The sequence below is a fragment of the Stegodyphus dumicola genome, chromosome 9, assembly GCF_044657685.1.
Source record: "Stegodyphus dumicola isolate Sdum_Otavi_A_Nest chromosome 9, ASM4465768v1".
Taxonomy (NCBI): domain Eukaryota; kingdom Metazoa; phylum Arthropoda; class Arachnida; order Araneae; family Eresidae; genus Stegodyphus; species Stegodyphus dumicola.
In genome coordinates this window covers 129,357,653-129,369,972 of record NC_140776.1, presented here as the reverse complement: position 1 = coordinate 129,369,972, position 12,320 = coordinate 129,357,653, and the positions used below count along the sequence as shown (strand labels likewise).

The 12,320-nt window shown below is 32.0% G+C and overlaps 1 protein-coding gene across 1 annotated transcript in view; it reads left to right on the top strand.

The window, feature by feature from the left end:
• Positions 1–11,596, top strand: part of LOC118190865 (protein NipSnap-like) — a 34,050-nt gene extending 22,454 nt beyond the window's left edge. Inside the window, exon 9 of the mRNA XM_035361652.2 lies at positions 9,729–11,596. Coding sequence (XP_035217543.1) covers positions 9,729–9,793 — 65 coding nt within the window. The 3' untranslated portion in view covers positions 9,794–11,596. The remainder of the gene's footprint in view (positions 1–9,728) is intronic.
• Positions 11,597–12,320: the final 724 nt, after the last annotated feature.

Below are 12,320 nucleotides of genomic sequence, written 5' to 3'. Positions count from 1 at the left end.
AGAGCTTCTCTTCATCACGTTCAGTTATTTTTGTTTTCCTTTGAGCTCTAGTAGAGATGGCATTAACCTTATGAGGACGACTATCAGGTTCCTTTCTTTGTTTATTCAACAGTGCAAAAGTTCGATTGCCGGAATAAATACCTTCCTATGTCGAGTTCATTTCTAATAATTGCAGCCTTAGTCATTACTCGCCCAAGATCGCAATTTAGTTCAACCTCTGCTAATGGTAAACAGGTTGGATTCAAATCTAATGGCGTTGCACCCACACATTTTCACCTGTCAGCATTTCCGGTGTGATATATTGCGACAAACTGTATCAATACTTGCACCTGTATCCCTTAATATAGGAATTTTATGACCATTTACGTAACCCATACTAGTATAAGGTAATATAAATTTATCTTCTGGTTTTGCACTAATTCTATTAAGATTAGCAGGAGATTCAGTACTATGCTTAAGTTTTTAACATTGGGATCTTAAATGCTGATAGGATCCTCACTGATAACATTGTGGCACCTTTCGTTTTTCATATTTATCATCTGGACGCGGACTTCTAGGTCTATGGAACTAGCTTTGCGAATTAAATCCTGATGACAATTTTTTTTTTCAGTTTTATTTTATTATCTGAACTCACTTTACTATGAGTTAGTGCATTGTATCTTTCTCTATGCCGATCCATTACAGGCCTTTTTTGAACTTTGATACTTTTGATATGCCTGTTTCAGCAGGAATTATATCCCGCTATTACAGGCACTTCAAATAACCCCGGTTAGGGGAGACATAACATACAGTGCTTCGCGGGAAGACCTTGACAAGGAACTGCAGGAAGATTGTGTAGATGTGGCCCAGGCCAGTGTAAATGAAATTGTCATGCTTTGAAACTTCGAAATTGGCTGGAAGAAATTAAGAGTATTTATAGGGAATTCCGATAAATGTGGGTTGCATAGCTTAAATTGATGTCAATTTCTAGGAGCTCGTACTTAAAATTGTCTGAATAATTTATCTCCGCGTTGGTGATGGCTTTCTTGAAAAAATTATTATTTAATTTATTGATGAGTAACGCCAGACTTTGCAGTTTAAGGTCTCTGTGTAGCTGTTCATTGCGGACGAACCAGGGGGCTCTTGTGATTTTTCCTAAGTAGTTGTTTTGGAAAATCTGCAATTTATTTAATACAGAGGTGAGAACAGATCACCATGCAGGGGAAGCATATGTAAGGATAGGTCTTAATATTGATGTGTAAATGTGCTTCTTGAGAGCAAGATCCAATGGTGAGAAGGCTTCAAGAAAGCTCCGGAGCTTCCTAAAGACTCCTGTGACTTTTCCGATGGTCATGGAAATGTGAGGATGCCATGTAAGCAAACCATTAAAACGAACTCCCAAATATGTAGCCTCTCTGACTTTGGCTACTGTTTCATTAAAGAGGGTGAGATCTGCATCACTGTTTTTTCTTCTGTGTCATCTATCCTACCTTCTGTACCTCCATTTGCGACACCATTCCTTTATCTCGTGCGTGTGGTTTTGTATTCTGATCATGGCATGTCGTGGATTAAGTGAACTAGAAAGAATGGCGGTATCGTCCGTGTAGCAGGCGCTGATGCAGTTTGTATTTTCAATCATTGGGAAGTCCTTAACATATATAAAATAGAGAATAGGCCCAAGGATGCTTCCCTAGGGGACGCCGGCTTTAATTCATGTATTTTCAGAATAAACATCGCCCTGCCTGACATAGAAGGATCGATCACTTAGAAAGGAGTGAAGATTCAAAATCGTTTCTCTGGGGAGATCGAGGGAAGCGAGCTTGTAGATAAGTCTGTTATGCCATACGTGGTCAAAGGCTTTTGCCACGTTCAGCATAAGGAAAGCAGTTGTCTTTTTTTAATGTTTCTGCGAACGTTTTCACAGGCATCAAGTTTTTCAGCTAATTTTTTAAATGAAATCATCTCTACCCACTCATCAAGAAAATGATCTCGAATTTCAGGAGGAACTCGATGTTTAAGTTGGTCGATCACCATCAAATCTAGCAATTGATCAAATGTCTCAACTCCTAGACCAGTCACCCATTCTTTGCAATAATTTTCTATTTCATAGTTAAAATCAACCCATGTGGATTCGGTACTCTTTTGATGTTTCATTAATTTCTGCCTAAACTTTTCCAGGCTTAGCTTAAACCATCTTAACAATAAATTCTTCATGTGTTCATAGTTTTTAGCTTTATCGGAGGGTTCACTAGCTATTAACTGTGTTACTTCGTAAGGAAGTATTCCTAATAAATGAGATACAAATTCTTCTTTATCAATTTGAGCCCATTCTGCTTGCCTTTCAAACAGTAGCAAATATAGACTGATATCTCCTTTCTTGTCATCGAATTTCTGCATAAGGTGACGCAGCTCCGTTTTCGGCCAGACCTGCCTAGTAGTTTGAGACTTTGTCTCTGCTTCAAGTCTTAATCCATCTAATTCATACTGTTCTTTCCTTCTCAGCTCTTCTGCTTCTTCCTGCCTCCTACGTTCTTCTCTTTCCTCCCTCTCTTTTTGTTCTTGTATTATTGTGTTTAAGACTTCTTTGACGAATACTTTGTCATAATCTCTGCTTTCAACAATTTTCTGTTTTAAATCGACTATTTTCAAATCTGCAGTCACATGAACTCCCAGTTCAGCCGTGAGATTTTCCAAATCTTCCTTGAGAGTTCTTCCTAAGTAAGACATTGTTTCTATGTTTAAAATTAATGAACACTGTGTTCTTTATACTTCCTCGAAATAGCTCAAATCAATTACTTTAAGTAATTAATGCAGTCAGGCATCACAGAATTAAATGCACTCTGTTAAATATGCAAACCTTGAAAGTGAAATATTTAAATTATATGAAATTCATACTCTCTACCACATTAATTATCACTGAAATAAAAATAACAACATATATGTCTACTGTTGAACAACTAAAATGAATATTAAAAATAATATCCAATACAGTAATAAAATAAGACAATTCAATATTAACTGTAATAATCTGGTATCACTAATATTACGTTCAGGCCAACCAGCGGTAAAGTCGCTGAACACTGGTAGTTCGGTCCAAGGTTCGAATCCCACAAATGGGCTGACTGCATGGGCATTTTCGTTGTTTTCTCCATGTGTGACGTGTATGCAAGCCAGTTTCCATTAGAAAGTCCTCCACAAAGGCATCCCACCCTTTAGGCAGATAGCCCTCAAGGCTTTGTCATAATCACATACACACACTAATATTACGTTCAGTAATGAACTAATAAAATAAGAATACGCATGATTATTCGATGTCAGCCAGTGCCTCCAAAATAATTAAGACTGTGATACTTCTTTTGCAATTTGAAGCAAACTCCAGTGATGGAACATGGCAATAATTTTTATTTAATACTCAGTGGCAACTTACAGACAAGAACATTTAAAAATAAAATACATTCTTTGTGCGAAACGCCTGCACTTCAAACATTGTCGTTAACATATATTTTAATGTTTTTCTATTTAAATTATTTATTTAAAATTACAAGATTTTAGTAACAATATTTAAAGCTGTTACAAGATAAAAATGAAGTACCTAGAAGTAAAGCATACTTTTAAGCAATCAAACATAACTAATTTAATAAAATAATAAATTACTCTTTCAGTATCTAAGTTTTGGCTATAAATAAAAATGGTGAAAAAAACAGCACATGTTTGTAAATAGTACAGGAGTATATTTCCTTTTAATGTTTCGGTGGTTGTGAGATTAAGCTATTCTTTCTTCCCAAATATGCCAGTTGTAAATTTGTAATGTGAGCTGGTTTGTTTGCACCCATTGCAGTACATAACTGAAATGTGAACTGAGCTTATTCATGACCGTCAAAATGGTTTTCCCCATGTGTAACATGTATATGAGCCAGTTTCCCTTAGAAAGTCCTCCACGAAGGCATCCCTCCCCTTAGGCAGATAGCCCTCGAGGCTTTGCCATAATCACACACACACACACACATGACCGTCAAAAGGTTGATAAAAGATATATATTTGCGTGACATTTGTTATGTAAAATATAAGTTTTGTTTTACTATTATAAAGTTTTTAGACAAAATTATTTTAAATTAGAAAAGTAGTTGCATTAATAGCAATTTATGCAAGATTAGTAGCATTAAATAAGTCCTATAGATACTGTATAAATGTTATAAGGATATTTCAGTGCTGGATGTTTATGCAATGATGTCTTCCTGAAGGACTTTAAAGGAGATTCATGCTATACATATGGGGAAAGCCTTTTTTTTTTTTTTTTTTTTTTTTTTTTTTTGCCTGGCTTTGAACCCAAATCAAACTCGTACTATTCAACAGTTTTAACCTTTCGGCCACTGGTTCAGCATATTTTAGTTTATGTAAATTCTCATTTATGAACTTATTTGTAAAACTTTTTGGGCTAAATAACAGAAAAGATGGGACTATACCTGTATGACCAATGGTGAAATTCTGGTTTTCTATCCTCTTTTATGGATATTATTAAGGAATATGTAATTAGAAGATGTATTAGACAGCTCTTTGAAAGAGAAAGTTATTAGAATGGCTTTATTCTAAATTTCTAATCCTGCTTGATTCATTTGCTATGCGTGTGGTGGAAACAATTTCTTAGATCCAGAAATGAAAGTTGCATTAAGCATCACATTGCTAAAACATTTCCCAATTTGGTAAAGCCTGTAAATGATACCAGAACAAACAGACCATAAAATGCAGCAAACATTATTATTATGATAACCTGCATCATCTGCCAGGATGAAAATCTGTAATAATGGCTTGAATTTACTTTTAATCTTCCTTCTAGTACTCACTTCCAGTTAGTAGTGCCAAAACATGTTAATGTTATTTGACCCTAGCAACGCATATGGAGCTAAGAATATATTTATCAACACATTCTAGCAGCAGCTGATGTGAGATGCTGCCCTTTTAGTTAGATCCAGTTTTACACGTTTTGATTACAAACACAAATATAAGTACAAGAGAGTGATGAACATGAACATTTTTAAATCTTAAAGGTTTTAAAAGCATGTATAGCACATGTCATCAAATCATGTAAAGTTAGCATCATTATTCATATAAACATTCTGTTATACTATCGTTAATTCTTATATGTAATGGTACTGTAAGAAAAGTTTTTAGAGAGCATACATGATTTTATGTCTGATGAAAACTGCTTCATTATTAAACTGCAGATTATTCACTGGAAGACTAAAATGTTCAGATACTCTTCTTCTTTTATAATCAATCTAGGTAATGTTAACTTATTAATATTCTTTAAAGTTTTATTGGGGGCATTAGTGTGTATCATTATAGTTTCTTACTTTTAAATAGGAACTTCAAGGTTATTTCCACCATTTGACTTGCCTCGTAATCATGGGAACAACAGTTGCAGCAGATATTTGAGTCGCCTAATTTTTTCACCTACCTTTCATATCTGTTTAGCATGTTTTGCTTCATGAAAGCACATGAATGAAGGCTGATTTGAATAAGTGCTGTGCAGGACGAAAACACACATTATAATCACAGATGGGGAGAGCTGTCAACAGCTTTGAATAGCTTTAAGTAATAGACTATAGCAGTATTGCATCCTGATTTAATTTAGGTATGCTATAGTATGGGTTATGCAGTGTGCGTAACAAATTTGCCTGCTTGATCATATGATGAATTGCACATATATCAGTACATGAAAGTATAGCACATCTGCTGTTATATTAATTTATTCAATGAATTGAGTATGAGCACGCATATCAGTTTTAATTATGGGAAACAAATACCAAATAAACTAAGTTCTGCTACATATGAATGATTGCACGAGAAGCAAAAAACACATTGAGATTGGATTGTCATTATCAGTTACTAGAGTGAGGCATAGTTCTTCTGTATCTCTAAGTGTGGCTTTTAAATACAGCGCTATAATACACAGAGAAATCTCTCTTGGAAAATTACTATACAGTACAAAGTCCGAAATCCAGGTTCGTCGGGACTTCGGCGATTCCAGAGTTGGGGATTTTTCCGAATAATAGATCATCAATTTAAATCTGGTAAGATGGCATGCAGAAATTAATAATTTAAAAATATGAAATCGTAATTTATGAAATAAAGATCAATTATGATCTAAAGGGTATCAAAATTTACAAAAAAAAAAAAAAGCTTAATATTTATTTGTTTGCTTTATTAAACATTTCTTTCAATATAAGTTGTTTAAGTTGCTTCCATAAAAAATTAAAAAGTTCCTTTTTCTTATGTCATATACAGTTGATTTTCCAATGTCATGCTCCTCACATAATTTTGAGACAGATATGCCTTTATCCATTTTTTGCAGCGATTCCACTTTTTGTTTAATGGACATCGAAACGTGGTTTTCGCTTTGTAGATCCTTTAGCAGCTCCAGAACTGGAAACTATTTTCGATATAATCGAAAGTCCAAGCTTAATTTTTATAAAATTGCTGTAATAATAACAGTCTGCAAAAAATAATAAGCTGAATCAAATTAGAAGATTAAGGAGCAGCGCAGTCTGCTACATTAACTGAAATACCTTAGAATCAGTTAAGATAATTTTAGCCTAGCTTAAGAGCGTGCGTTATACATTATTGGCTGTGTATCACAAGATTGGCGTCAAAAGCCAAGTTATTCCACTAAATTTTGTCTTGCTCCTATTGCGTACTGAATTAAGCCTGAATTGTACTAGTTATTTACTATACCTATGTTTATTTCTTGCACATGCTGAAAACTAATCTGAGTCCTGAATAAATAAACTCCCACATATACTTAAGTTATCTAGGGCCGGTGCTAGATACCGCCTGGTGCAGTCTCTAAATTTTGCTACAAAGTACCTTCCTAAGTTCTAAATTTTTGCCATGCCTAAACTTTGGATCCCAATGCTTTCCCCCATAAATTATAAAAAACTTCTCATCCCTTAATTTTGCTGCTCGATGCTTCCCCAAATTCCAAAAATTGTGTCTTCCCTAAATTCTGCCACCCGGTGTGGCCATATTCTGCTTCCGCTTGTGGGTTTATGGTAAATAACATATCAGTTTATGAGTTTCATTAACAAAATCTATTTTTAGCATATGAAAAGAAATTTTTGTTGAATTTTTCCTCGTCAACATTTCTTAGAGCATTTAAAAATCTATAATAATCATCAAGCGTAATGTTAGCAGAAAAGGTTCCCTTACTCTTGTTATTCAATTACTAATATAAAAAAAAGTTTAGACATCACTGCACAAGTTATTACTGAAGCTCTCATGTATTGATAAACATGGGGTGATGAAAGCAAAATATAATAAATAATGACTCGCCAGGTCGGTGTCAGGGATATAAAATAGGTGAATGTTTCGGTTTGAGATGTAATGCCAAGCAGACACTCCGCTACACAGCCAAATTATTAATCTCACAAATTTCTGCTTACATGGTTGTTTTTTTCATAATGTATTTTATTTTGTGCCTAAGTGAAATTAAGAAACGGAATTTTTAAGTGAAAATCTCCACTTGTTTTATTATGGAAGGAAAGATCAAATGTGCATGCCTAAAGCATACCCCAAAAAAAAAAAAAAAGTTTGTGGCTTTGAGGTCTGGAATTTAGATCATTCTGGATAATGTACATCTGGATTTCAGACTTTGTACTGTATTTAATTTTTCAAACAATAAAAAGTTGAAATAACTCATTTAACTTAATTTCTGGTTTCCTGTTCATTTCCTTCAAAAAATTTTAAGTCACCTCATATGTATAAAATAAATATTTTTCTTACAGCTCTATAAGCAGTATTTTTTGTAATAGTGTATAAATGTGATCTATGTAACCCACCTGCTTTATTTATTTATGCTGCTCCATACCATATATGGCTCCCCCCCCAAAGCTTGCTTTGTGTTAGCAGAAAATGGCAGAAGTTGTTTGTAATTGATAAAAATTGACATAAGCTTGCAAAATTAATAATATTATTTAAAATGTTATATTAATTAGTATTTTTACTAGTTCATTAAAATATCCTAATACTTAAAAATAGCGTATATTTTAATTAGTATGTAGTGATAATAAACTAGTTATACTTTAGTCAGCATGTAAGTCTAATAATGAGAAAAGAGAAAATAGATTTGCTTAGTTTATTTATATCAGTATATTTATGAAAAATTATGAGCTCAAAATCAGTATTATCTGTTTATGTGCATCCCCCCCCACCAAAAATTTAGGAACTGATTGCAGACCTTGGAGAGCATTTGCAAACTCGTTGACAATTAATTTTTCACCAAACTAATGCACGAAAGGCACAACCATTTTCAAAAGGCTAGCTCACTAAAAAATTTATACAAGAGCAAGCAATCAATAAAAAAGCAAGAATCATCAGTAATGAAATACTTACCTATTTCAAGGAATCCTTTCATTTTGTGCTGTGTTTTTCTGATGTATACAACAACCTGTTTTCACTTGGAAAAACAAAATTTGAGAATGGCACAAACTCAGCTTTGTACATTTTCTGCATTGTACAAGTAATCAAAACAGACATGTGCTACATCCACATCTGTGTTGCTACATGAATACTTCTTGGTGACTTAGTATGCAACCATTGTAGTTTTATTCTTTTAACAAAATAACACAAAATACTGTGAGTAATTAAAGGAGTTCCTTTTCCTTTCATTAGAAATAGAAGCCTGCATTCTGATTTGAAAATCGAATACGTAGCTGTCTTTGCAGAGTGAATAGGAAATTCTGTGACAAAGCTGCAGCCAACAATCCAGCTGACTTTGCAGAATTTTTGCGTATGAAATACTGGAAAAAAAAACTCGACCTTTTGCAGGCCATATCCTTAATTATGCAAAAGTGTAAAGGTCTGGATTCTGAATTTTGCCATGTCAGGAGCCTGAGACGATTTCACCTGCTTTCTGGAATGTTTGGCATTAATAGTCTACCCAGTGTCGCGAACTCATGGCACGGGATATTCTTGAGCTGATTTGTCTCCTTCCATGTCTTGCTCCACCCCTTTACAGGGTCCCTTCTAGCTTGCATAGTCAAGTATTGCTGCAGAGACAAGACCTTTTTCTCCTCCTATTTTATCTATTGAAGAAATGCAATTTTCAAACTTCTTACATTGTCAGACTCTTAAGGGATACATTAAGGCATCTGGCAAGAGCAAAAAGTTAGTCTGTGTACCAGAAAAATCAAAACTAGCAAAGTGGGTTGCTACATAACTTTTTAACAACATACTTTTCCTCGTGACTTTTCGGCTGGGCTATGGATTATCAAAAGTACCAATTGATTTTTAACAATATGATACAGAATACATCGATTCCTTTAGGTAGAGTATCGTTGCATGCTTTGTGGACTAAAAGAAAAGAAACAATTGGATGAATAAGTAAATCTAAAAAAATAAAAATCAGTTATTCTCTTTGACTTCTGAATATCTTATTGCATCAATTAGATAGGTTGAGGTATTAAAACTAACAAACCATAGCTGGCTCATCAATCAGTCTTATCTTACATAGTCTAAAAATAGTTTCATGTTCAATAAGCAGTTTTGTCAAAAAGCAAATATTGCAATTTGTAAATCCCAGTATGTCTTCTTCTAGAGATTAATAGATTAGGTGTAGGGTTTCTATGTACCTTTGTCTTTCTGCTATTAACGGAATTATAAGAATTTTCTGAAGTTTACATTTTTAAAATATTTTTTCGTTAGCACTTAATTAGGGGAAAATGTTAACTTTTTCTAAAATTTCTTTTTTCTAGTTCCATTAATTAGAGAAATGAGAAGTCGATGGTTACGTCCAACATCATTTTCACCTATTAAATGAAGTGACAGTTTTGTAGAAGACCTTCTCATTTTTTAAATGCATCCAGTGTGCAGTAAAATTGTTGCAGCATTTAGTATAAAGAGCACAACAACATGAGAGGGCAATAATTGTCATAATGTGGTAATTTTTCTGTTCTTAAACCTAACAGCAAAATTTGTTGGCATTATTCCTTTGGCAAAAACATTAGATATTTACAAGTTATTAAAAAATAGAGTTTTCATTATTTTCCATGATAACTTTTATTGTGGTTTAGTTGTTGTAACTGCACCTGATTGTAATTCTCTAATTATTTGTTAAATAGTGCTCTTCAAAAACAGGAAATAACACATTTGCTTTTTAAAAAGCATTAGATAATTTCATCATAGACACTTTTTGAAATGTTGTAGATATGATGTTGATGATTTATGTTTCTTGTGAAGCTATGATGAATAAAAATTTGTTGACTTTTATACAGTAAATTAACAATGTAGCAAATTTATTCAACTATGCTCAGATTTGATTAAAATTAAATACTTTTAAGAAAAGTATTAATTATTACTGCAAATTGCAAAATAATTAACTGTATATGTCAGATTATTAAATATTTTAACACTTATTTAAGTTTTTTAATTTGCCAGTCTAAAATCTTTTTGCAAAGTAATTATATATCAGTAAACACAATGCAAGTATGTATAGGGGTACAATAATTGTAAATTACGTATAAGTTTCAATATATTATTTTGAAACTACAAGTATCAGATTTATATATAATAAAAGAATACACTTTTGAAAAAGTATACATTCCATAATGTATGCAAAAATATCAGTCACCTGCCTAATTATGAATACTTTATTAAAAAACTGAAAAATATTTTGAGGAATATATACCTTTTAGAAGCTATATATATAAAGGTTTTATGCTTAATTTAAAAAATAACCATTTTATTAAATGAGCACTGAAACAAATTGATTCAAGTGAAAAAACAAGTAATAAATGCTGTGAATTTGTTATACTGTTTGTTTATTGTAAAATAATTCAACAAAAAATTCTTATAAAAGAAAAAGGTCTCGAATTTTTTCTAGAGTGTAAGAATAAGCTGCATAATGTAACTATGATTTGGTGCTGAAGAGATGTAATTTTATAAGGACAATGAGAGAACTTTTAATAGGACTCTTACGAATTAAATAGTACAAATAAGTTTGCCTTTTAATGATCTTATACCTTGTACAAATGTAACTCCTGTTTTTTTTTTCAGCAGAATGTTTAACATTTCTATTATTTTAATTGTAAATTCTGCTGTATTATATGCATTTTGTATAATTTTATGAACTATTAATACATGATTATTCAGATTGAACTTTGACAGGAGGAAAAAAGTGTTTCTTATTTGTTATTTTTTAAAAGTATTTTGTAGAAATTCTGTTTCTTACATTAAAAAATTGTTCATATTTTAAAAAGTTATATGATTAAATTTTGCATGCTGTTTAATAAATATGTATGTATATGCTAATTTTAATGTATGTAAGTATATTATTTTGAAATATATGAAAGGTTAATTTTAATACTGCTGTATGAAATTTTCTTGACTTCCCTTAACTAAGCCACAAACTTTGTAATTTTATGTATTAAAAACATGATTTTTGTAACAGAATATTTTTGAAAGAAATATATATGTAAACATAAAATTATAAAATGAAATTTTCTGAAGATGAATGTCTTTCAGCATGTTGTTTTTATAGTGAGCATAGTAATGATGCCTCTGTGTTGTACAGGAAAAAAAAAAAAAAAAAAAATGTATGATTGAATAAAATGAATGATTATTATCTTTTTATGTTCACTTTGATATTCTTACTACACGTTCAAGGATCAATTAGTTAATCATGCTAGATAACTAGGCTGTAAGTATTTTATTTTGAATGAAATGTTTTTTTTTTTTATTTGCCATGTCTTATTTATATAGTTTTCATAAAAACTACAATTTTATGATTTGATAAATATTTTAAAATTTCATATGGAAGAGAAACATGCAAATGTAAAATTTTAAATTAGCCTCCCTCCAAAAGAAAGAATAGGTGTTGAACGATATTTTAATGATTTCGAGAGTGATCAAACATAGGTCCCTTTTCTTCAAAAGCGACTAAATAAATAATAAAGGAGGAGTGACAAACAATCATTTTGTATGGAAATTGATGAGTGAAACCACTGCAAAAATGAATGTATTGCCATCTGTTATGAAAAATAGTAATGAAATTGAGGAAAGGTATTAGAATTTTGAAAGCATTGAGAAGAAGTAGATTGAAATAAATACCATTTATTTAAAAAAAAAAATCAGACAATGAAAGGCTTCAAAGAAATCCAATTTATCAGCTAAGAAAGCTTTAATGGATAAGAACTAAATTAAGAATTGTGGTTAAGTGCCAAACCGTGATTAGCTATCGAAGATTTGTTTATTTTGTCTTTTTGAACATAGGATGCCATGCTCTTTAATGCAGAATTTTAATGCTTTGTTAGTTTGATTAAACCACACTGACAAGATATTCTAGAAAT